At 38.2% G+C, this 26,512-nt stretch overlaps 3 protein-coding genes across 4 annotated transcripts; 1 reads left to right on the forward strand and 2 right to left on the reverse strand.

Moving 5' to 3' along the window:
- Positions 1–1,136: 1,136 nt before the first annotated feature.
- Positions 1,137–6,774, reverse strand: LOC138337682 (uncharacterized). Its single transcript, XM_069287930.1, has 2 exons — positions 6,135–6,774; positions 1,137–1,681 (listed from the first exon to the last, which is right to left on the reverse strand). Exon 1 carries the CDS (start codon positions 6,772–6,774, stop codon positions 6,157–6,159), a length of 618 nt encoding a protein of 205 aa, XP_069144031.1. The 3' UTR covers positions 1,137–1,681; positions 6,135–6,156.
- On the reverse strand, positions 6,755–19,046 carry LOC112942082 (uncharacterized). Of its 2 annotated transcripts, XM_069287929.1 has the most exons (5): positions 18,667–19,046; positions 18,296–18,415; positions 16,353–16,464; positions 12,382–13,847; positions 6,755–8,275 (listed from the first exon to the last, which is right to left on the reverse strand). In XM_069287929.1, the coding sequence occupies exon 4, from the start codon at positions 13,845–13,847 to the stop codon at positions 12,960–12,962; it is 888 nt and encodes a 295-aa protein (XP_069144030.1). In that variant the 5' UTR covers positions 16,353–16,464; positions 18,296–18,415; positions 18,667–19,046; the 3' UTR covers positions 6,755–8,275; positions 12,382–12,959. The 2 variants fall into 2 exon arrangements, with proteins under 2 accessions (XP_069144030.1, XP_069144029.1); XM_069287928.1 differs by lacking the exon at positions 18,667–19,046 and having other exon boundaries at positions 16,353–16,446; positions 18,296–18,518.
- A 3,795-nt stretch (positions 19,047–22,841) lies between these two features.
- On the forward strand, positions 22,842–24,209 carry ail (IDS4-like protein). Its single transcript, NM_001247105.2, has 3 exons — positions 22,842–23,184; positions 23,266–23,392; positions 23,625–24,209. The coding sequence occupies exons 1-3, from the start codon at positions 22,924–22,926 to the stop codon at positions 24,035–24,037; spliced, it is 801 nt and encodes a 266-aa protein (NP_001234034.2). The 5' UTR covers positions 22,842–22,923; the 3' UTR covers positions 24,038–24,209.
- Positions 24,210–26,512: the final 2,303 nt, after the last annotated feature.

Consider the following 26,512-nt stretch of genomic DNA (forward strand, 5'->3'; position numbering starts at 1 on the left):
CTTATTATTCACTCTGCATCTATTATTGATTGCTCAACTTTGTAAATCATAAAATAGTTAACTTGATAGGCATACATATGATTTCCATTATTTAAAGTCATTATCACTTTACTTATTTTGATACAGAAAAGTCTAAAGACTTATTATTTTGGATTCAGTTTATTGTTCATATTTCAAGTGAAAATTTATTCTTTTATTTAGACATGAAAAGAAAAAAAAAGAAGCAAAATAAAATTATGAAGATACCATGATTCCAACAAGGACACAACTCAACAATTACAATAAAAATATGGAGATAGTGAATTTCACACAACTATCATTTAAAAAAAAGTCATGATAATCAGCAATTCATTCGTTCACACAGGTGTGATAAGGAGATATAATTTAGCAAGAGAAATTAAAAAGAAATTGTTGCGGTCTCAAAAGTTGTTGAGTTGGAGGACTGAGAAATCAACACAAATAACCTGAATGTTGCATCCAAGAAGTGACGTGTATGAGGAATATGCCTTAAAAAACTGATTTTTTATGACTGAGCCAAAATAACGTGAAGAGAAAGAAATGTGTTGATGAATTGGTATAACTTTATCTTATTCTCATCCCTTGTTCTTCTAAAATATTCCTCATCTCCTACGTTACTTCTTTGTATGTTAATACTTTTTAGTTTCTTTAAGCTTTTGTTTTAGTTGTAATCAGTTGGACGAGTTGACTTTATTATATGAGCCCGTTGGGATTGTCTTAAAAAAACGTTATAATAAGTACTTTTGGAAGTGCTAAAATTTATTTTTAAAATAAGTAGTTGTGTGTTTGGATAAAATGATTCAGTTTAAAAAAAAATTATTGATGTGTTTGGCTAATAAGTGCTAGTAAACACTTTTTCTTTATAAAAATGTCTGAAATACCCTAAAACTGTTAACATGAAAAAAAAGTTGATAAAATTGAGGTTTTCATACTTTAAAAAATTAAATAAAATTAATTATATTTTACATCCATAAGTAATAATATTTTTCGTCATTCATATATTTTTTTATCATCACAAATTTTTTATAATTACAACAATAATAATAACAACAACAATAGCAATAATAATAATAATAAAAGAATTATGGGCAAAAGGGTTGTTTTATCAAGAAAAGGAAAAATATTTGTTTCGAAGAGTTTTCGACTTTTTAGAGTTGCCACTTAATTTTTGAGAAAAATCAAGAAAAACTAGCGATTCCAAAAGACTTAGAGAGATAAAATCATTTGAAACATTTAGGGGGTTTGGGGGATTCATATTGTGTCACGACCCAAATCGCGTCGTGAGTGGCACCCACACTTAGCCTCCTATGTGAGCGAACCAACCAATCTAAACCCCATCATTTCAAACATAATGAACAAAATACAATGCGGAAGACTTAAAACTCATTAATAAAAATAGATTAATAACTTCTAAAACTCAAACCCTTATTACTATACCCAAAATCTGGAAGTGATCATCACAAGAACATCTATCCTCAAATTACTAATCTAAGAGTATCGAAGAAGCTAAAATAAGTAAAAAGCTAGTCCATGCCGGAAGTTCAAGGCATCAAGACATGAAGAGGAAGACCCAGTCCAAGCTAGAAGCATTAGCTCACCCTGAAATCCGGTGTAATGAAGACTGGCTAGAGTTGCGGTTGAGTTGAAGACGACGGCACGTTTGCTGCACTCCGCAAATAAATCAAGAAAAACAAATACAACTAGGGGTCAGTACAAGGCACAAGTACTGAGTAGGTATCATCGGCCAACTCAAAATAGAAAATAGTATATATCAGATCATATCATAAATCAACTACAATACTCAATCTGTAGCAACAACATGTACAAGAATCTTTGATAAATAACGTCAAGTACACTCATGAGGACTCAAGCCTCCATATCATACTCATTTGGGAAATAGGTTCTTTTCATTCGAATTTATTAACATAAATTCAAGATTCATTATCTTTATTCCTCTTGTGTCGGCACGTGGCACTCCGCGCCCCTATTACTATGTGTCGGAATGTGACAGTCCGATCCCCTAATTCTACGTGTCGGTTCGTGACACCCGATCCCCTAATTCTACGTGTCAGTTCGTGACACCCGATCCCCTAATTCTACGTGTCGGTTCGTGACACCCGATCCCCTAATTCTACATGTCGGTTCGTGACACCCGATCCCCTAATTTTACGTGTCGGTTCGTGACACCCGCTCCACTAATCTCATTCTGTTAATTCATCAAGTCTCCTTTTATACCAAGGCATCATCAATCTCATTAACTTAGTTCATCAAGCCTTCTTTTATACCAAGGCATCATCAATCTCATTAACTTAGTTCATCAAGCCTTCTTTTATACCAAGGCATCATCAATCTCATTAACTTAGTTCATCAAGCCTTCTTTTATACCAAGGCATCATCATTAACAAGAGGTTTTCAAGATTTAGGTTCAATAGCTTCATCATGCTTATTTCATCACAATTATATCATCACAACATGCAAACACACAATTAAGCATATAGAAGGGTTTTACAATACTACCTAATACATATCATTCGCTATTAAGAGTCTACTACGAATAGCATAAAAAACCATAACCTACCTCCACTGAAGAATGGTGATCAAGCAATCTACTTTCCAAGCCTTTTCGTTTTCCTCTTCGTTCTTCTCTCTCTCTCGATCGATCTTTCTCTCTTGTTCTTTCTATTTTTCTTATTCAAACCCTCTTTCTTTTACCCTAATTAGCATTTAATTAAGTATAAAAGATGATAAATCAACTCCTTAATTAATTCAAGGTTATCTCCTTTAACCCTCAAATAGTTAAGTTATTAACATTAACCCACTAAATTTATAATTATAACAGGAAGAGTCCAAAACGCCCCTTGAAACATTTAACAGAAATCCAACCCAGCCTGGGATTATGCAGTCTGTGACGGCCCGTCGTGCATGCGACGGTCCGTCCTGCTGCTTCCGTCACAGAGTTCAGAGACTCAATTCCCTGAAGAGTCTGTGACGGTCCGTCGTGCCCACAACGGTCCGTCCTGCCATGTCTTCACGAAGTTCAGAGAGTCGATTTCAGTACCCAAATTTCAGAAATCTAAGTGTTTTAGAACGAGACCCCCTCGACGGTCCGTCGTGCCCATGACGGTCCGTCGTCTCAGCCAGTTTTTCCAGAAATAAATCGGCTGCTCAAAACGACTAAACAGGTCGTTACAATATATACCAATTTACCCATCGTTCGTCCTCGAACGATCACAAGAAGAAAAACAAGGGCGAAAAGGAGTACCTGAATCTGTGAACAGGTGTAGGTATCTTTCTTGCATATCAGCCTCTTTCTCCAAAGTGGATTCTTCAACCGGCCGATTCTTCCATTGAACTTTGATAAATGCAATTTCCCTAGACCTCAACTTGCGAACTTCTCTATCTAAAATAGCAACAGGCTCCTCTTCATAACACAAATTCTCATCAAGCAAAACTAAATCCCAAAGAATAATTTAGTTACCATCCCCATGGTATCTTTTCAACATAGACACATGGAATACCGGATGCACCCCTGACAGTCCTGGGGGCAAGGCTAATTCATAAGCTACCTCCCCCACGCGCTTCAGAACTTCGAAGGGACCAATATACCTCGGGTGTAAGCTTACCTCGCTTACCAAACCGCATCACCCCTTTCATGGGTGAAACCTTCAGCAAGACTTGCTCACCTTCCATAAACTCCAAGTCTCTAACCTTCCGATCTGCATATTCTTTCTGCCTACTTTGAGCCGCTAAAAGCTTTTTCTTGAATGCATTTCACTTTGTCTAAGGATTCCCTCAGAAGGTCAGTACTCCAAGGTCTAACCTCAAATGCATCAAACCACCCAATGGGAGACCTACATCTTCTCCCATACAGTGCCTCAAATGGGGCCATATCGATACTTGAGTGATAGCTATTGTTGTATGTGAACTCCGCTAAGGGTAAGAAGTTATCCCAATGGCCTCCAAATTCTATCACACATGCACGAAGCATATCTTCCAACACTTGGATCGTTCGCTCAGACTGACCATCGGTCTGAGGGTGAAATGCGGTACTAAGATCCAACCTAGTACCCAATTCCGCATGCAATGTTTTCCAAAACTTAGAAGTAAACTACGTACCTCTATCTGATATAACGGAAAGTGGAACTCCATGCAATCGCACCACTTCCGAAATGTAAAGTTTGGCTAACTTCTCTGCATTGTAAGTCACCTTGACACGAATGAAGTGAGCAGACTTAGTTAACCTATCAACAATTACCCAAATGGAGTCATACTTACCCATTGTCTTGGAAAGACCAACCACGAAGTCCATTGCAATTCTTTCCCACTTCCATTCAGGAATGGGCATTCTCTGAAGTGTGCCTCCAGGCCACTGGTGTTCATACTTTACTTGCTGACAATTTGGACATTTGGTAACAAACTCCATAATGTCACGCTTCATTCTACTCCACCAAAAATGTTGCTTTAGGTCACGATACATCTTGGTTGCACCAGGATGTATAGAGTACCTTGAACTATGAGACTCTGTCAGAATAGTGTTGATCAAATCATCAACGCGGGGTACACATACCCTTCCCTTGATTCTCAAAACACCTTCCTCATCGATTGTTGCTTCTTTAGCCTCTCCTCGCAACACTTTATCTCGGATCCGGATCAATTTCTCATCATTAAACTGTTTCCCTTAATATTGTCAAGAAAGGAAGATCTTGCCTCCACACAAGCCAACAATCCTCCTTTCTCATTTACCTCTAACCTCATAAAGTCGTTAACCAGAGTCTGAACCTCTCTAGCCAATGGACGTCTAGAAACCTGCAAGTGGGCTAGACTTCCCATGCTCCCTGCCTTTCTACTTAAGGCATCGGCCACAACATTAGCCTTTCCCGGATGATACAAGATAGTGATGTCATAATCCTTCAGTAGTTCCATCCACCTTCTCTGTCTTAAATTCAAATCTTTCTGAATAAAGACATACTGTAGGCTACGATGATCCGTGTAGACTTCGCACTTAACCCCATATAAATAATGTCTCCATTGCTTTAAAGCAAACACTACCGCAGCCAACTCCAAATCATGGGTCGGATAGTTACGTTCATGCACCTTTAATTGCCTCGAAGAATAAGCAATTACATTCTTCTCTTGCATTAGCACTGCACCCAAACCCGAATAGGATGCATCACAATAGACAATGAAATTCTTACCTTCCACGGGCAAAGTGAGAATTGGTGCAGTAGTCAATAAAGTCTTGAGCTTCTGAAAGCTTTCTTCACACTCGTCCAACCATACGAATGGAACATTCTGTTTAGTCAAGCTTGTCAATTGGGAAGCAATAGAAGAGAACCCCTTGACAAATCGGCGGTAGTAGCTAGCTAAACCAACAAAGCTCCTTACTTCTGACACATTAGTAGGTCTTACCCAATTTCTCACTGTTTCAATCTTAGATGGATCCACCATCACTCCATCCTTAGAAACCACGTGTCCCAAGAAGGACACTGAATCTAGCCAAAACTCACACTTGGAGAATTTGGCATAAAGCTTTTTCTCCCTCGACATTTCCAATACAATTCTCAAGTTCTCCTCATGTTCCTTCTTGCTCTTTGAGTATACCAATATATCATCGATGAATACGATGACAAAAAGATCCAGATATGGCTTAAAAATCCCATTCATCAAGCTCATGAAAGCAGCAGGGGCATTCGTAAGCCAAAAGACGTTACTAAGAACTCATAATGCCCATACCTGGTCTGAAAAGCAGTCTTGGGCACATCCGTTGCCTGTATTTTCAATTGATGGTAACCAGATCTAAAGTCGATTTTTGAGAAAGTACAAGCACCTTGTAACTGATCGAACAAATCATCGATGCGAGGAAGAGGATAATTGTTCTTAACTGTTACCTTATTCAGTTTTCTGTAGTCTATGCACATCCGAAAGCTTCCATCCTTCTTCTTCACAAACAATACAGGAGCACCCCAAGGAGATGCACTTGGTCTAATGAAGCCCTGGGCTACTCAGACTTCACCCTAACAGTCACTTTCCATTTACCCCACCCCCAACAAAAAAGCATGCAATTGTCCCCAATGCATAAAAAAAATCTAAAGATTAGAGGGGTAGGTGAAGCAAACCTGTGGCGCATAGCGCCGTCGATCAGCAAGCTGGTGGGTTCGGTTTCCCAGAACCTACATCCTCTGCAATCAGGACACCCTCATTGGTGTCCTCAGCAATCTGGACACCCTCAGTGATGTCCTCAGCAATAATCGCACCATCAGTAGTGCCTCCTGCTGTCTCTACAGTGCGGGAGCTAGACGCCCCAGCCGCTATCTGCGATGCTCTGATTTGGTGTGCCTCCGCCTCAGCAAGTGAGGCTCTCCTCGCGGCCTCCATCACTTGGCGCTCCTTCTTCCTTGCTCGCGCCTCATCCTCTGATCGATCCCTACGCCTCTTGGCACTCTCTCGAGGGGAAGGTGGGGGAATTTCTGAAGTAGCAAACAGGGCCGCCAATATAGTGTCCTCAACAGGCTCGACAGGCTCCGGCACTCTCGCCTCTAGGATCGTGTCGATGTCTGCATGAAGACTGTCGAGTGCAGCCTGAAGAGTCGACACATCTACCGGAGGGGCTGGGCGGGCTAACACTCTCAACTCAAATGCATCTAGGCGCTGGTGAACCTCAGCAATCTTCTGCTGCATCTTCCTCTCCATACGTGCTTCAGACTCAGTAATAGACTTCTGCATCCACAGCTGGATATGATGCAGAAGGGTGACCATTTGTGCCTCCAGTTTTTGGACCCTAGCAAGCGGGGCCAGTAACGGTAGAGGGGCTGTACGAGAGGAGCTCGGGGTTGGGCTACTACCCGGGATAGACTCGACCGGGGTAGTGTCAGTGGACGCCTGTGTAGCGGTGCGGGCCTGGGCCACCGTATCCGCAAGATCATCAGCAAGTGGTGGCAGCTCTGGACGGGTGGGGCCAACTCATTGGCCTCGTCTCTGATGAGGCCGATGTCAACGGTGCCCTGCGAGGTCTTTAACCGATCTATGTGCCATATGGGCACACCTGTGGTCCTGCAAAGGGCAAAAATCATACACGGGAAGGGGTAGGTAGTAGTGACCTTGAATGCCCTCTCGTGCATGCCTGCCTGGAGAAGCCATGCGAAGTCGACCTTGAATCCGGCTATCATCGCTGCTATCAACATTGCTCGATCCCAAGTGACGATGTTATCAGCAGCTGTGGGGGAAAGGCAGTGACGGACGAGCAGTCACAAGAACTTCGCGAAGAACGTGAGGTTGGCCTTCTTGATGGCCCCCTTCGGCTCAGTGACCCAATCTGCACCCTCTCCATCGACTGATAGGTGCAGGGCCATCCACCTCTTGGTGGTCTCTCTCAGTGCCTGCTCGCGCAAGAACTGTCCATCCTTAACTATCTGCCAGCGGTAGTCAAACTCGGCAGTGTGGGGAGTCCGCGTAGCATCTGCACTCTCGCCGTATAGGGACCGGCGGATAGCTGACAGGGAAATGTCAACCTGCACACCCCGAACTCGAACCTGCTCCAGTGGGGCCTGTTTAACGGGAGCAGCCCTCCTATCTATATATGATCGGAGAGTCGCCACGTAGGATGCGTAGAACTCTCGGACCACTTCCTCGTTGTATCGTCCCAACGGACGGGCTTTCCACTCTAAGAGATGCCTGGTGAAGAGGTTGTGGATCTCCGGCATCGATGGGAGACTCCCTGTAAGTACCCGACGTTCCAAGGTGAGTGTCCGAGTCATTACTCCTTTATCAGTCAGGAATTTGGCGTCGGAGTAAACTTGAAACTGGCCTTCGACGCACCACCGGTTTGGCTGGTCAGAGGCTGGGGTGGGGACTTGGGCTGGTGCGCCGGATGTAGAGTCTGAACTATCAGCCTCATCAGACGAGGCCGACGCTTCAGCAGTGGCGGGTGCGGGAACCTCAGCAGAGCCTGAAGCTTCCTCGGACCAGGATACTCCTAAAGAGCCAGACGCTCCTTCCTCATTTGTGGCTGACCCAGAGGGTGTGCCGGTCAGTGTGAGCTCCTCATCAGACTAGGAGGCAGTGACTACGCCGGATGCCACCGTCTTGGGTGTGGCTCTGGGGGCACGTGCAACACGGGAAGGTGCGGAAGTGCCTGGGGCACATATTCAGGGTCTCGCTCATCATCAGAGCCGATGATCAAGCGTGCAGACGGGGCAACAGACTTGGATCGCTCGCGTGCGTAGGCTCGGTCTTGCTTGGGTGCCATAGTAGATAGTACCTGCAAAGGATCACTATTAGTACGAGTAGTGTCAAACAAGACAGGCAAGCCTATACAAAATAAAACATTTAAAATAGTGTGTTAGTGATAGTGAAACTGTATCACACGACGGGCTAGATGAAGGCTCTTCGTGGATATAACGGACCGTCATGAGGTCCGTCGTGTTGTACTTGGTCTATGTATATATAAAGAACCCTGAAGGAGGGGTCTCTGACCATCATGACGGTCAAGCAGGACGGACTGTCGTTGGTACGACGGTCCGTCGAAAGAGTCCGTCGTAGGACACTTAGAAAATGCTAGGAGACTTTTATCATAGGGGTCTCTAACCATCATGACGGACAAGAAGGACGGACCGTCGTTGGTCGTAAGAGTCCGTCGTAGGACACTTAGGAAATGTTGGGAGACCCTGATCAGAGGGGTCTCTGACCATCATGACGGTCAAGCAGGACAGACCGTCGTAGGTACGACGGTCCGTCATAAGTGTCCGTTGTAGGACACTTGGAAATCTAAGTGTTTTGGAACGAGACCCCCTCGACGGTCCCTCGTGCCCATGACGGTCTGTCGTGGGATCCGTCGTCTCAGCCAATTTTTCCAAAAATAAATCTGCTGCTCACAACGACTAAACAGGTCGTTACAATAGATACCAATTTACCCATCGTTCATCCTCGAACGATCACAAGAAGAAAAACAAGGGCGAAAAGGAGTACCTGAATCTGTGAACAGGTGTGGGTATCCTTCTTGCATATCAGCCTCTTTCTCCCAAGTGGATTCTTCAACCGGCCGATTCTTCCATTGAACTTTGATAGATGCAATTTCCCTTGACCTCAACTTGCGAACTTCTCTATCTAAAATAGCAACAGGCTCCTCCTCATAAGACAAATTCTCATCAAGCAAAACTGAATCCCAACGAATAATATAGTTTCCATCCCCATGGTATATTTTCAACATAGACACATGGAATACCGGATGCACCCCTGACAGTCCTGGGGGCAAGGCTAATTCATAAGCTACCTCCCCCACGCGCTTCAGAACTTCGAAGGGACCAATATACCTCGGACTAAGCTTACCTCGCTTACCAAACCGCATCACCCCTTTCATGGGTGAAACCTTCAGCAAGACTTGCTCACCTTCCATAAACTCCAAGTCTCTAACCTTCCGATATGCATATTCCTTCTGCCTACTTTGAGCCGCTAAAAACTTTTCTTGAATGCATTTCACTTTGTCTAAGGATTCCCTCAGAAGGTCAGTACCCCAAGGTCTAACCTCAAATGCATCAAACCACCCAATGAGAGACCTACATCTTCTCCCATACAGTGCCTCAAATGGGGCCATATCGATACTTGAGTGATAGATATTGTTGTATGAGAACTCCGCTAAGGGTAAGAAGTTATCCCAATGGCCTCCAAATTCTATCACACATGCACGAAGCATATCTTCCAACACTTGGATCGTTCGCTCAGACTGACCATCGATCTGAGGGTGAAATGCGGTACTAAGATCCAACCTAGTACCAAATTCCGCATGCAATGTTTTCCAAAACTTAGAAGTAAACTACGTACCTCTATCTGATATAATGGAAAGTGGAACTCTATGCAATCGCACCACTTCCGAAATGTAAAGTTTGGCTAACTTCTCTGCATTGTAAGTCACCTTGACCGGAATGAAGTGAGCAGACTTAGTTAACCTATCAACAATTACCCAAATGGAGTCATACTTACCCATTGTCTTGGAAAGACCAACCACGAAGTCCATTGCAATTCTTTCCCACATCCATTCAGGAATGGGCATTCTCTAAAGTGTGACTCCAGGCCTCTGGTGTTCATACTTTACTTGCTGACAATTTGGACATTTGGCAACAAACTCCAAAATGTCACGCTTCATTCTACTACACCAAAAATCTTGCTTTAGGTCACGATACATCTTGGTTGCACCAGGATATATAGAGTACCTTGAACTATGAGCCTCTGTCAGAATAGTGTTGATCAAATCATCAATGCGGGGTACACATACCCTTCCCTTAATTCTCAAAACACCTTCCTCATCGATTGTTGCTTCTTTAGCCTCTCCTCGCAACACTTTATCTCAGATCTGGATCAATTTCTCATCATTAAACTGCTTTCCCTTAATCTTGTCAAGAAAGGAAGATCTTGCCTCCATACAAGCCAACAATCCTCTTTTCTCATTTACCTCTAACCTCGTAAAGTCGTTAGCCAGAGTCTGAACCTCTCTAGCCAATGGACGTCTAGAAACCTGCAAGTGGGCTAGACTTCCAATGCTCCCTGCCTTTCTACTTAAGGCATCTGCCACAACATTAGCCTTTCTTGGATGATACAAGATAGTGATGTCATAATCCTTCAGTAGTTCCATCCACTTTCTCTGTCTTAAATTCAAATCTTTCTGAGTAAAGACATACTGTAGGCTACGATGATCCGTGTAGACTTCGCACTTAACCCCATATAAATAATGTCTCCATTGCTTTAATGCAAACACTACCGCAGCCAACTCCAAATCATGGGTCGGATAGTTACGTTCATGCACCTTTAATTGCCTCGAAGCATAAGCAATTACATTCTTCTCTTGCATTAGTACTGCACCCAAACCTGAATAGGATGCATCACAATAGACAATGAAATTCTTACCTTCCACGGGCAAGGTGAGAATTGGTGCAGTAGTCAACAAAGTCTTGAGCTTCTGAAAGCTTTCTTCACACTCGTCCGACCATACAAATGGAACATTCTGTTTAGTCAAGCTTGTCAATTGGGAAGCAATAGAAGAGAACCCCTTGACAAATCGACGGTAGTAGCTAGCTAAACCAACAAAGCTCCTTACTTCTGACACATTAGTAGGTCTTACCCAATTCCTCAATGTTTCAATCTTAGATGGATCCACCATCACTCCATCCTTAGAAACCACGTGTCCCAAGAAGGACACTGAATCTAGCCAAAACTCACACTTGGAGAATTTGGCATAAAGCTTTTTCTCCCTCAACATTTCCAATACAATTCTCAAGTTCTCCTCATGTTCCTTCTTGCTCTTTGAGTATACCAATATATCATCGATGAATACGATGACAAAGAGATCCAGATATGGCTTAAAAATCCCATTCATCAAGCTCATGAAAGCAGCAGGGGCATTCGTAAGCCCAAAAGACATTACTAAGAACTCATAATGCCCATACCTGGTCCGAAAGGCAGTCTTGGGCACATCTGTTGCCTGTATTTTCAATTGATGGTAACCAGATCTCAAGTCGATTTTTGAGAAAGTACAAGAACCTTGTAACTGATCGAACAAATCATCGATACGAGGAAGAGGATACTTGTTCTTAACTGTTACCTTATTCAGTTGTCTGTAGTCTATGAACATCCGAAAGCTTCCATCCTTCTTCTTCACAAACAATACAGGAGCACCCCAAGGAGATGCACTTGATCTAATGAAGCCCTTTCCTAACAATTCTTGAAGTTGAGCCTTTAATTCTCTCAACTCCGCGGGAGCCATTCTATAAGGGGGTATAGAAATGGGGCGAGTACCCGGTTCAAGATCAATGCAGAAGTCAATATCTCTATTCGGTGGCATATCAGGGAGGTCTGCGGGAAACACATCTAGAAACTCACGAACTATCGAAACCGACTCGATTGAAGGTACTTGTGTAGTGTCATCCCTGAGATGTGCCAAGAAAGCTAAACACCCCTTACTAACTATTTTCTTAGCACGAAGATAGGAGATGATACGAACCGGAGTGGAAGTGTAGTCGCCCTCCCATACTAACGGATCTGTCCCAGGCTTCGCTAACGTCACAGTTTTAGCATTATAATTCAAGATCGCAAAATTCGGAGAAAGCCAAGTCATACCCAGAATTACATCAAAATCAACCATTTCTAAGATAACCAAGTCTACATAAGTATTGCTCCCCACAAAAGTCACCAGACCAGACCTATATACTTTTTCAACTATCACAGACTCACCCACCAGAGTAGAAACACGAATAGGCATGTCAAGCAATTCACAATGTAAATTAAGACCATTAGCAAATGAGGAAGATACATAAGAAAATGTGAATCCAGGATCAAACAATACAGAAGCCATGCAATCACAAACCAAAAGATTACCTGTGATGACAGCATCAGATGTCTCCGCTTCAGATCTCCCAGGGAAAGCATAACAATGGGCCCTATCACTTGTCTGCCCGTTGCCCCTACCATGTTGTGCTGTAGTGGCTCCAGTTTGCCCATTACCCCGGCCGTTTTGGTGACCACCATTACCTCGGCCACCACGTTCTCCAGAATAACGGCCTCTACCATGACAACCTCTACCTCTAGCTATTGGGGGTCTATAACTCTGTTTTGGACAATTCCTCCTAATATGTTCAGTCTCCCCACATCCATAACACTCCCTGGAGTCAAGCATAGGTCTCTCAGAGAAGTGTTGACTGGTCTGAGGTGGACCCCCAACTACAGTCTGTAGTGAAGACTGAATTGGTCGTACTGAGTAACCTCCTGAACCCTGTCCTCTAGAGTAAAAACCATTAAACTCACTCCCTTTCGAAACCTTTTTGATGTCGATGCCATGGTGATGTCATCTGGCTTCACTCCTTCTACCTCTATCACGAAGTCTACCACTTCTTGAAAGGATTTTGCCATAGCTGCTACCTGTAAGGCTGAAATCCGCAGTTCTGACCTCAACCCCTTCACAAAACGTGAATCCGCTCTTGTGGACTGAAACAAAGTTGGGTGGCATACCAGGATAATGCACGAAACTTAGCCTCATATGCAGTAACCGACATCCTACCTTGCTCTAGGCTCAAAAACTCATCTCTTTTCCTATCCCTCAAAGTCCGGGGGATATACTTCTCCATAAACAAGCTAGAGAATGATGCCCAAGTCATAGGTGGTGCCTCTGTTGGTTGACACTCAACGTGTGACCGCCACCACATTTTAGCATTCCCTTGAAACTGATAAGTCACAAACTCAACACCAAACCGTTCTACTATACCCATCTTGTGTAGTAGCTCATGACAGTCAACCAGAAAATCGTAGGCATCCTCAGATTCAGCACCCTTGAAGACTGGAGGTTTCAATTTCAAGAACTTACTGAAAAGTTCATGCTGATCATTTGTCATTATAGGTCCTGTAGTCAGACGAGGAAACGTGCCTATTTCCGATGAGGCATCCATGCGGGGAGCCACAGTAGCCGCATGTTGTACCTCCGGAAGCTGAGGTGCTGGTGCAGAAAACACTGGAGGTGTCTGTCCTTGATCAGATAACCCGCTAAGATAAGCAAGAACCTGATTGATCATCTCTGGGTTAGGTTGGGGTGGTAATTCCTCATTCTGTACTTGCTTATTTTCCCCATCCTCCCCCTCTCTTACTACTTCCTCAGCCGGTGGAGGAGTCACCGCCCTATTACAAGATGGGCTAGGTGCTTGTCCTCTTCCTCTAGAGGACGTCCTCCCGCGACCCCTTCCACGGCCTCTTGCCACTACTCCTCTTCGAGCTACAGCCCCAGTGGTTGGCTCAGACGCTTCTTGTCTTGCCGATGTTGGTGTTGGCGCAGTCGTTGCTCTAGTTCTAACCATCTGCGAAATAGAGTGACGATGGTCAGATACCAATTTGTATCACCTAGATACCAATTGGATCCAAGTAATAGCATGAAAGAAAGAAAGAAAGAATGGAATTTTCCTAGAGTCTTATAGCCTCTCAAAGAAAAGTAAAGGCGTCCCCCTACCGTTCCTTAAGACTCTACTAGACTCGTTCTTGTGTGATGAGACCAACAAACCTAATGCTCTGATACCAAGTTTGTCACAACCCAAATCGCGTCGTGAGTGGCACCCACACTTAGCCTCTTATGTGAGCGAACCAACCAATCTAAACCCCATCATTTCAAACATAATGAACAAAATACAATGCGGAAGACTAAAAACTCATTAATAGAAATATATTAATAACTTCTAAAACTCAAACCCTTATTATTATACCCAAAATCTGGAAGTCATCATCACAAGAACATCTATCCTCAAATTACTAATCTATGAGTATCAAAGAAGCTAAAATAAGTAAAAAGATAGTCCATGCCGGAAGTTCAAGGCATCAAGACATGAAGAGGAAGACCCAGTCCAAGCTAGAAGCATTAAATCACCCTGAAATCCGGTGTAATGAAGACTGGCTAGAGTTGCGGTTGAGTTGAAGACGACGGCACGTTTGCTGCACTCCCCAAATAAATCAAGAAAAACAAATACAAGTAGGGGCCAGTACAAGGAACAAGTATTGAGTAAGTATCATCGGCCAACTCAAAATAGAAAATAGTATATATCAGATCATATCATAAATCAACTACAATACTCAATTTGTAGCAACAACATGTACAAGAATCTTTGATAAATAACGTCAAGTACACTCATGAGGACTCAAGCCTCCATATCATACTCATTTGGGAAATAGGTTCTTTTCATTCGAATTTATTAAAATAATTTCAAGATTCATTATCTTTATTCCTCTTGTGTCAGCACGTGACACTCCGCTCCCCTACTACTATGTGTCGAAACGTGACACTCCGATCCCCTAATTCTATGTGTCGGTTCGTGACACCCGATCCCCTAATTTTACGTGTCGATTCGTGACACCCGATCCCCTAATTCTACGTGTCGGTTCGTGACACCCGATCCCCTAATTCTACGTGTCGGTTCGTGACACCAGATCCCCTAATTCTACTTGTTGGTTCGTGACACCCGATCCCCTAATTCTATGTGTCGGTTCGTGACACCCGCTCCACTAATCTCATTCTGTTAATTCATCAAGCCTCCTTTTATACCAAGGCATCATCGATCTTATTAACTTAGTTCATCAAGCCTTCTTTTATACCAAGGCATCATCAATCTCATTAACTTAGTTCATCAAGCCTTCTTTTATACCAAGGCATCATCAATCTCATTAACTTAGTTCATCAAGCCTTCTTTTATACCAAGGCATCATCATTAACAAGAGGTTTTCAAGATTTAGGATTCAATAGCTTCATCATGCTTATTTCATCACAATTATATCATCACAACATGCAAACACATAATTAAGCATATAGAAGGGTTTTACAATACTACCTAATACATATCATTCACTATTAAGAGTCTACTACGAATAGCATAAAAAACCATAACCTACCTCCACTGAAGAATGGTGATCAAGCAATCTACTTTCCAAGCCTTTTCGTTTTTCTCTTCGTTCTTCTCTCTCTCGATCGATCGATCTCCCTCTCTAGTTCTTTCTATTTTTCTTATTCAAACCCTCTTTCTTTTACCCTAATTAGCATATAATTAAGTATCAAAGATGATAAATCAACCCCTTAATTAATTCAAGGCTATCTCCTTTAACCCTAAAATAGTTAAGTTATTAACATTAACCCACTAAATTTATAATTATAGCAGGAATAGTCCAAAACGCCCCTTAAAACATTTAACAGAAAGCCGACCCAGCCTGGGATTATGCAGTCTGTGACGGCCCGTCGTGCCTACGATGGTCTGTCCTGCTGCTTCCATCACAGAGTTTAGAGACTCAATTCCCTGAAGAGTCTGTGACGGTCCGTCGTGCCCACGACGGTCCGTCCTGCCATGTCGTCACGAAGTTCAGAGAGTCGATTTCAGTACCCAAATTTCAGAAATCTAAGTGTTTTGGAACGAGACCCCCTCGACGGTCCATCGTGCCCATGACGGTCCGTCGTTGGATCCGTCGTCTCAGCCAGTTTTTCCAGAAATAAATCTGTTGCTCAAAACGCCTAAACAGGTCGTTATATATTGTATTTTGAAAAAGTGTTAAGAACCCAAAATATCCACTAACTTGCGGTTGTCCGATAACGAACTTATTTGGCTAAAATAACTAACTTATAAAATTTATTGAAAATTATTTGAAGTGAGTTTCTTAGTTTTTTACCTAAGCAAAAAATATTTTTTAGATCTATTTAAACTTAGTTTAATTTTAAGTTACTAAAACTTTATGACATTCGACGGGTATTTGGAGTTTTCTAACTTTAAAGTAGCAACAAATAAAAACAGATAAGTAATAAGATGAGAGAGAGAGAGAGAGAGATTTTGTACCCAAACTCGGATTCTGTCCGCCTGAATCGGATTTTGGACCCACTTGCTTTCGCGTTTTTTGACCCGTTTGTTTTGGGCCTTTGGCCCACTTCACCTGCATATGTCCTAAATTCTAAGAATAAAATAAATAAATAATTATATGGGCTTAGGCCCAAAAACAACAAAATACAAAGTTTAAGGAAAAATAAAATTTGGGTTCTAATGACCCATTTTTCTTCAACTCTTTAATTGACTCCATATTCTTCAATTTGGGGGTTTGTTCGTCGATTTTATTGTTGGTTGCCTCGGAATAAAGAATTGAAACCCCATGGCCCAAAGGAGAAAGCGAGGATAAAATCCGCAAGACCCGGACAAACTTCCAAGCATAAAAATAAAATAAAATAGGATAATACGTAATCAAAATGGAAGATAGGAAAAATGTACCAATTTATGCAACAAAAAATAATTGGAGACTGTCATGACTTTTGCACAAAAATTAAAATGATAATGGATAATATATATTCACATTGATCATTGGGGATTAGGACTTAATTATCAAATGTATGAACAACATCCTAATAAGGAAAGTAGTATGAAGGGGGATTCAAACACAAATTCTGTTACTATTATCATGTATGAGCAGAAAAGACCAAATAATAGACTATCAAATGAAAACACAATAGGTAACCCTCAAATATTAATTGCTAAACAAAACATACTGCAACATTAACAACTATGCAGGTAGCATTCAAATCAAGCAAATTCATAGATAAACTCATACTTAGGTTGCAATTTAATTAAATAAAGTTAAGATCATACAAGAGGCTAACAGGGATGAGCTTGACAACTAAAACAACTTAGAAATTACAGTAAATTTAGCATGATTCTTTACACATAAGAATTGAAGAAGTTTCTTCAAGGCGTATACAAAATTAAAAAAATATATTTCATTTATATTTTTTTTTAAAAGGTATATACTAATTTAGAAAATGAACCAACACAAAACTTCGCAAAATCTATCTCCAAAACAAACTCCATCATAACTTACTAAAGAACCTTTATACCTACACTAAATTACAGTAAGCGCCATTCTCCGACAATGAATAGCCGGCAGCAAATAGGACTATCATATGTCTTTCATGGCTAGAATGATTCGAATTCGCAGCTTAACAAGTAACGAAAAAGGATACCAACTACAACTTTTGCATAATTTCAAACTGAAATTAGAATGTTTCTTCTTCTTTTTATTTAAATGATAGCTTCGTTAATTAGGGTGTATAGATAGTTATAGTAGCATAAAACACTCAATAATAAATCAAAATTAATGTAGAGATTAACTACAAGAGACTCTTTGAAACACTAGGCCCCCAAAAGTGGAAAAGTAAGCACAATCCCAAAAAAAATAACATATTTGAGCTAGGCATGGATGACATCTAATAAAAGAAAAGAAATAAATAGAAAAGAACTTAAACAGAATCAAAACATGTGTTTTTATAACGACTAGAAATCGCTTACGATACAAGACGACCCCAAAGATTTACACAAATCTATTCCCATTGATATAGTGAGAACTAACCTATATAAACTTGAAAACTTTATGCGAATATCAGTGGAACAGTTCTTTTGACGTGTAAAAAATGCACCACAGGACATGAATATCAATCCACAAATAGAGATAAAACAATAACTAGGTGATTAACAAACAAACAAGATGAGATCTGAGGCAGGCACGATAATCACAAGCTCAAGAAGATTTAAGAATGAGGAAAGAAATTTTTTTAAACATTTATTAAATCACCTCGAAAACGAAATACACAATACCTAACTTAAAGGGAATAAGTTGAGGATAAAGAAAAAATGAATTTTTTTTATGGAACGCACCAAGCAGGATCATTTTAAAACCCGTCAAAGGACGCAGTCAATTATTAAAAACGGAATGAACAAAGGAGATACGATTCATTTACCTTGGGGGGGCAGTGAACTTGGATGGAATGAGTAAGATAGGCAGTGACTTTACATCGGCGAAATGCGACTCGATTCTTCCTTAAGCTTTATCTATATTCCCCTTTCTCTGAGAGTTCAACCTCAAAAAAAAAATCCAAAGTATCAAACAAAGGCTAAAACGAAAAGAACTCGATATCCCTTTTTGTTTGGGAAAAGGCCTTTATAAAAAAATTTCTCTCTTCTCAAAATTTGTGCCCGCAACCGAGAAGAAAAGTTGTTTATATAGAGGGAATTTTTAGGGTTCATTTTGGGGGGGGGGGGGAGGAGGGGGGGGAGAACCCTAAAAAAATCAAATTTTTTACCCTTGAATTCAAAAATTCAAAACCCTTACCCAAAAATAGGGAGACACCTTTTTCTGAACCTTGGCCTCATCCTCAAAAAAGAAAGGAGGAATAGACAGTTGAAATAGACGTCCATTGCCCTTAGCGTCGACGTGGCTCGATCTTTGCCTGCAAGGACGATTCTCGCGTGTTCTGAGTTGCTGGGAATCGTACAATTTGAGAGCGATGGAAAAAAGAAGACAAAAGCGCGGTGTACGGGCCTGCCCTCCTTCACTTTCCGTTACACTCGTTCTCGCTACCTTTACTACTCACGCGCCTGGACCTCTTCTCAAGTTGCTAGGGTTTTGTATCCATTTGCGTTCCAATTTTTTTTTTGCGAGGAAAAAGGGGCTTTCACGCGTTTGCCCTGGTGAATTTCTCCTTGGTGAATTGAGCTGGACGGGTCGAAGGAATAAAGGGTGGGACGGGAATTACATTGAGTTATATGGAATTGAAACTTTACAAATTGCAAAATACATGAGTTGGGTCAATTAATTAGAGATAGAAAAACAAAATGGGCTCGGGAATGGGCCACTGATAAGGAATTATAGGGAGTGGGCTGCTGAGTAGAACAATTATGAAGGCCTACAATTGGTCTTTCAAATGACTAGCATTAAACATTGATTCGGCCCAATCGGATTAACTTTCGAATTTAATTAAGACCAAAACAAGACGAACAAATGTAATCAACTTAGGAGCTTCTTGATTTTTTAATAAAAATAAAATAATTAACTTAATTACAAAACGATAGCTTGAAGTTATAACCATAATTTAAACCAAACTAATTTATCCAAAATACTTACTAGAAATTAAAACCTCTTGGGATGCTCTTCGAGATATCTATAGAATAATTTTTCATGTACAAAATTATATGAAACGTATATATATATTGCTAAAAATACAAAAAGTGACAAAAATTATTTAAAATAATTTGTAAGCTTGTACTTCCTCAAAATTTTATAAAAACTATTTTTTTTAGATTGTTTAAGATCGAAGGAGCTCGAAAATTATCGCAGGGGAGGGTCAAAATCGGGTTCAACAAGGGTTATGTACTTGGTCAACATAAAATGACTTTTAAGTTTAAAAAAACACATCTCTCACCTAACTTTTAGCTTTTGGCTAAAAATAAGTCATTTTTTGAACTTAAAATAAGTCACTTTGATGATTGTCAAACACTCTAATAAGTCAAAAATTGACTATTAAGTTAGTTTGACCAGCTTTTAAGCTCATCCAAACAGGCTCTATATCAAGCTCAGATTGTCGGAGTTGTCGAAACTGACAACAACTGAAATGGAATTGCTCGAGATAAATTTAAGAAATAGTTGAGAACATTAAATTTATGATGCTAATAACTTTTTATATTTTTCAACCAAACTTAAATGTAGTGCGTTACCATACAGATCCTTAGGGTGTTTGAAATTGAGTTCTTTAGGTAGCTTCAAGTTTACAAATAGTTTATTCAGAATCATATTTTCGCATATACATATAATTTGCATAACATTAGGGAAATATAATTCAAAGTATTTTGATATGTTTGTTGAGATATTATTCCCTGTCTGTCGCGTGAAATTTTAGACTACTTAACTTAAAATAGTACTCATATGATGGAGAGAATTACAACTCACTCTTAGGGTTCGTTTGGCGATAGATTTTTCAAATAATACTTGGAAAAAATTTATTTATCCATTCAATTTGTCATTATTTGGTAAATATTTTTGACAAATATCTCAAATTCAAATATTATTTCTTTTCTAATATTTGGGCAAATCTCATTATTTGGGATCTTTTGAAAATTGAAATTTTACACTAAACTTTTATCTTTTACGAAATCATTCTCTATAGTAGTTGTTTGTGTTGTATAATATAATTTTCTACATAAACATAATATTTAGTGAATATGAATGTGATGATAAAAATGATGAACAATCGGCTTCGGATAGCAGTGCAGGGAATGATGTTTGTTGCACTCACTCCAAACTATCACATTGGTGTAGTGTTATGGGCACTACTTGTTATTTTTTGCAACGAAGATCTAATTGACTTGTAATAAAAATTTATGGTTAGTTTTAAAGTTTTTAAAACTTATGGGTACAAATCATATTTTTCTAAAAAGTGAAATATATTTTCCAAATATTATGACCAAACAAACACATGGTGAAACTTCACCGAAATTTTCACCCAAACAATATTTGCTAAGAATATATGGCCAAATACTAGTTTAGAACACAATTCCATTGCACATCCACACCAAATAGATCGGGGACTTCTTCGTTGTACAGAATTAGGGTTCAACTAGGTTATGCAGCGATGGTTTTTTTAAATAAAAAAATTATTTTCTATTTCTCAAGCAACAAATTTTAAATACTTGAATCGCCCCTTTCAGGGGTGATCTTTTTGTTATTAGTTAAAGAATTAAAATCAGTCACTTGATATAATTGAAGGTTAATAGTGCTAAGTTAGATATCACAAGGACTAAAATCATATTTAACACATACACTAAATATGTTGTTTTCCTAAGTAATTTTTCTTGATATTTCATAGTTGTGTCAGAACTCTCGGCCCCACACCAATATCAGATTTTTGGAAAAGAAATAGAGATGATTTAATACCATATATATATATATATATATATATTTAAAATTAAAATTAATTAATTTGGTTATATGAAAAAATAATATTAAGTGTGAATAGATATTGGATCAGTGCAGAATAGGATATTCTTTCTTACCACTAATACTTCCTTCAAACGATAGGAAATTGTTATGCCGAGATAGGATTAATACTTCTCGATATTTCCTCCAATAATTAGAAGTTTTCCTACCATAATAAATCGAACAGCCTAATACTTCTTAATTTTTTTAAGTTTTATAATTTTACTTATAATCAATTGGACGAGTTGGATTTATAATATATCCAATTTAGAAGGGTCTTGCAATCATTTCTAATCTCTCTATTCTAGTATTAGCAGTTTCCTTAAGTCATTCTGTGATTGTTACTATTGTTGAAATTGACAATAATTGAAATGAAATTTTTCAAGATATATTTAAGATATAGTTGAAAACATTGAATTTATGTGATGCTTTTGATGATGATGCTAACAATTTTTTGTTTATTTCTAACCAAAATTAAATATGATGCAGATTCTTAGGGTGTTTGAAATTGATTTCTTCTAGTAGCTTGAAGTTAACAAATAGTATATTCAGAATCAAATTTTCACATATACAAATAATTATAATTCAAATTTGCATAACATTATAATTTAAAGTATTTTGATATAGATATTATTTTTTGTCTGTCACATGAAATTTTAAACTATTTAACTAAAAAGAGTACTCATATATGATGGAGTGAATTGCAAACCATTTTTAGAACACAATCCCATTGCACATTCACGACGACTAGGCTATGCAACAATGATTTTTTTTAATATTTTCTATTTCTCAAGCAGCAACTTTTAAATACCTGAATTGCCCCTGTAGAATTGAACTCTCCATTAATTTATTTGGATCCATAAGTTAAAGGATTAAAATCACTCACTTCATGATATAATTGAAGGTTAATAGTGCTAAGTTAGATAACAGAAGAACTAAAATCACAATATAGCCTTTAACACATAAACTTAAGTGTTGTTTCCTAAGTAATTTTTCTTGATATTTCATAGTTGTGTTAGAACTCTCAACCCACACCAATATCAGACTCTAGAAAAGAAATAGAATTGGCTTAAGAAAATAGTTTTTAAGTCAAAAATAAAAATCAAACTGATTCGTAAGTCAAAAAAATAAAAATAAAAAGTAAAGGAGACTTACTTTTGATTTTTGACTTATTTTAATATATATTTTACCTTGTTAAACACTTTGTAATTTATTTTAAGTTATTTTTTATATTCGTCAAACACATTTAGAATTCAAAAATTGATTTACAAGTAGATTTGACCAACTTTTATATAATTATTAATAATAATAATAATAAGTGTGAAAAAAGAGGAGATTCTCTGTTTCTTACCACTATATATTATAATAATAGAAATATAGAAGTGGATTTTAATAATAAAAAGGGAAATAAATAATTGGTAGGGAAGATGGGGTTGAATTTAAACGGTGAAAACAAAGAGCATCTAATAAGCACCGAAAGAGAAGGAATGAGGATATTCGTTTTAAATATGCCAAATTCCCCTAAACCACTGCTTGGAATATTCTTTCTCTTATGCCCTTTTTATATACTTTAAACTCCATTTTCTGCAATCTTCTATTGTAAGGAAAAAATCAGAGATGAAGTTCTGGAAGATATTGAAGAGTCACATAGAGGAAACATTGCCGGAATGGCAAGACAAATTCTTGAGTTACAAAGATCTGAAGAAAGAATTGAAATTGATTTATCCTCAGGATGATCGGCCTATCAAAAAACAGAGATTGAATAATGATGAGCTTGCCAAGGAGGTGAATGATTTTGTAAAGCTCTTAGAAGAGGAGATTGATAAGTTCAACACTTTCTTTGTCGAGAAAGAAGAAGACTACATCATTCACCTTAAGGTCCGTAGGGTTTCTTTTGTTAAATTCAATTGCAAATCACATGATTCTTTGTCAATTAATAGTAGTAGCAATTGATTGCAGGTTTTGAAAGAGAGGGTAGCTGAGATGGGAAAGTCAAATGAAGAGGTGAATAGATTAGGCAGGGATATTGTGGATCTTCATGGAGAGATGGTTTTATTGGAGAATTACAGTGCTCTTAACTATACAGGTATCCACTCTGAATATGAGCTAACCTCCTCAACTAATTATCAAATTCAAACATGTGGTGTAGTGGATGAATTAGAGGTATCCGGTATGAGCCCTGATATAGAAAGAAAATTGTTAGTCACAACTCAAATTTACGACATAATTGCATATTCGTTCTGTTTTAAATCTATAGCTATTGGCACATGAACAAGTACCTGTAATGAATTTCACAATGTTACTTTTATTGTTCACAGGAGTTGTGAAGATTTTAAAGAAATATGACAAACTCAGTGGGGAGCTTCTTCGATTGCCTTTCATCCAAAAGGTGCTTGCGGAGCCATTCTTCGAAACTGAGGTTCTAAATAAACTAGTGAAGGAGTGTGATACACTTCTTAGTCACCTATTATACCAAACTGAGCCACTCAAAGTAGCAGGAGGAGGTGGAGGTGGTGGCGGAGAAAGGCCAGTCAAAGTTCCTCAAGAACTTGCAGAGATCAAGAATATGGAGAACATGTACTTGAGACTTACCTATTCAGCACTCAGAGTCTTGCAGGAGATGCGCAGCGGAAGTTCAACTGTCAGCATCTTCTCTTTGCCACCAATGAAGACCAACGCCCTCGACAATGTATGGAAAAACGCTCCAGTGGTCATACAAGAAGCAAAGTAGGGGGTTACTCATGCCTCTTGATATACTGTTTTATTCCCTCTTGCCAAGAAGTACCGAGTGCAGTTGCTGTTCATGTATAGCTTTAGATTTCTGATAAATATATATATACATACACACATGTTACCGTTTGTAATCCATTGTTTTTGACTCAACGAATTTTAAGTTAAGCTAATGCTTCTATTGTCTTAAAGGTTGTATGTACATTAATTAGGCTTGGAGGCAGAATTTGATGTTTGGGTAAGATAATGAGCTTCACCACCTCATAGGAACTTCTTTGCAAATGTTTTTGGTACACACTAATATGCCAAATATAGGTAATATGGACTAGTAGTTAATGAAATCATTGAGAGTAAAAACATATTTTTTTTATTAGTTCCAACTAATGTTTGTTACTATTACATTTGAAAAAAATTGAGTTCTAATTTGAGTAATAAAATTGAGAAAAAGGAAGAATTTGTGTTTAGTGAGTTATAATCATAACTGAATCAGTGAAAAGTTTGAATATGTGATTAATGTATTATCTTACCTAAATTGTTATGTAAGTTATTATTGATTGTTGTCAATTATATTATAAGGTCTTTTTTAACGGAAAATATTCATTATAAAATGATAATATGAATTATGGGTATGTTAAATAATTTTTAGAACTTATATGTGTAAATCATATTTTTTGAAATAGTCAAATATTTTTGAAAAAATTTTAGGCCAAACACATGGTGTAACTTTATACAAATATAATTTTCCAAAAGTATTTGAGAATTTAAGGTCATACGCTAGGTAATTCTTCAAATTTTGATTTTCATCGAGGAATTAGTAAACTATTTTTAAAAAAAAACACATTTAGTAAAAATATCTATACTTTATAAATATTAGTAATAATGTCAAAAATGACATTATTTTAAAAAATTTATGTAACTGATTTTCCTCCTATTTTTTGTCTCCGTTTTTCAATTAATTCTATAAAAAGATTTTTTTAAAAAAACACTCTCTCATATTTATCTTTTCAAATTGTTAATTCTCTCTCCTATTTAAATTTTTTTTCTCTATCATATTTATCTTCTCTGATTTTCCTCCAACATTCAAGTTGTAAATATTTTCTGCCATATATTTTGATTTTTTTTTGATAAAAAATTAGATCAACAAGAATCCCTTTGATCAAGGTATCCCTAATTTTTATCCTATTTTCAGATTTCTTTTTTGATTTTGTTTTTCTTTAAATCTTATAAAACTATTGTTTTTTTTTTTTTTTAATTTCCGTTATGGTTTACTCTCCAATGGCTGAATTCAAGAGGCTTACTAGAGGTATTCATCTTAATAAACCAATTTCTAGTGATTTTTTATCCTTTAATTTATTTAGTACTCAACAAATAGTGTATAATGTATGATCCGCTACTAAAATGACAGAAGAAAGAGGATTAGAACATTTATAAGACTCATTAGTGTGCAAAACCTTCTTCAAATTCAGAAGACAAATGTACAATCTTCGTCTACTCGTGAAGATCTTGAAAAAGACGACAAAGATCGAATACTCATCGACCAATTTTATATTAGTTTGTTTTGTATTTATAGTTCTTTTTTAGAATTTGGTATGCTTTCTCAATTTGTATTCAAATCAGTATGTATACTATCAATATTTGTATTTATTAAAAATTTCATGTTGCATGGTTTATGAATTTTGTATTTGTCCATAATTTGTATTCATCCAAACGTATATCCACTCAGAAGAAAAACTTTCTATTAATTTATTTGTATTCGAATACAAATACAAATAATATACATATTTAAATGAATACGACTTAGAAAAAGAAATAAGATTTTGAAAAGAAAAACAAAACACAGTGAAAAATATATGAAAAAAATGTATTTCTTACATAGCTACATATTTATTTGACATACATATTGGAATGAATACAAACTAATAAATAAAAAAACACAAGCTTCATTATACAAAATACAACATGAAAACTAGAATGGATACTAATATAAGCTTCATTGCAATTTAAGCGAGGATACAAAATTTTGAAAAATAAAACAAATACACTGTGAGAAAAGTAGGTCAAATACAAATAAAACTATAGGTGTTCAAGTTTCTAAATTAAAAAAATTTAAATTTAATAAATAAAACTATAATGTATTTGTCACGACCCAAAAATGGACGTGATGGCGCTTGTCTTATCCCACCAAGACAAGTTAGCCTAAAACCCAATATCTAACAAAGTGCGGAAGTAAATGACAATCCAACAACATTTCTAGTATGAAACCAAGTCATATTAATTCAATCCCCAAAACCAGGTTGTCACGTGCACAAGCCTCTAATGTAACTATTAGAATTGAAATAAAATAGAAGTCTAAAATGAAGTTGTCTTTCAAGTAAAAACAAAGTCATAAACTAGAGTAGGAAAGTTCGCTGAGATGACAAGCAGCTACCTCACAATCCTCCACAAGATGCCTCGGAAACAAAGCGAATGGAAAGTA

This window comes from Solanum lycopersicum, chromosome 8, assembly GCF_036512215.1.
Source record: "Solanum lycopersicum chromosome 8, SLM_r2.1".
NCBI classification, from domain to species: Eukaryota; Viridiplantae; Streptophyta; class Magnoliopsida; order Solanales; family Solanaceae; genus Solanum; species Solanum lycopersicum.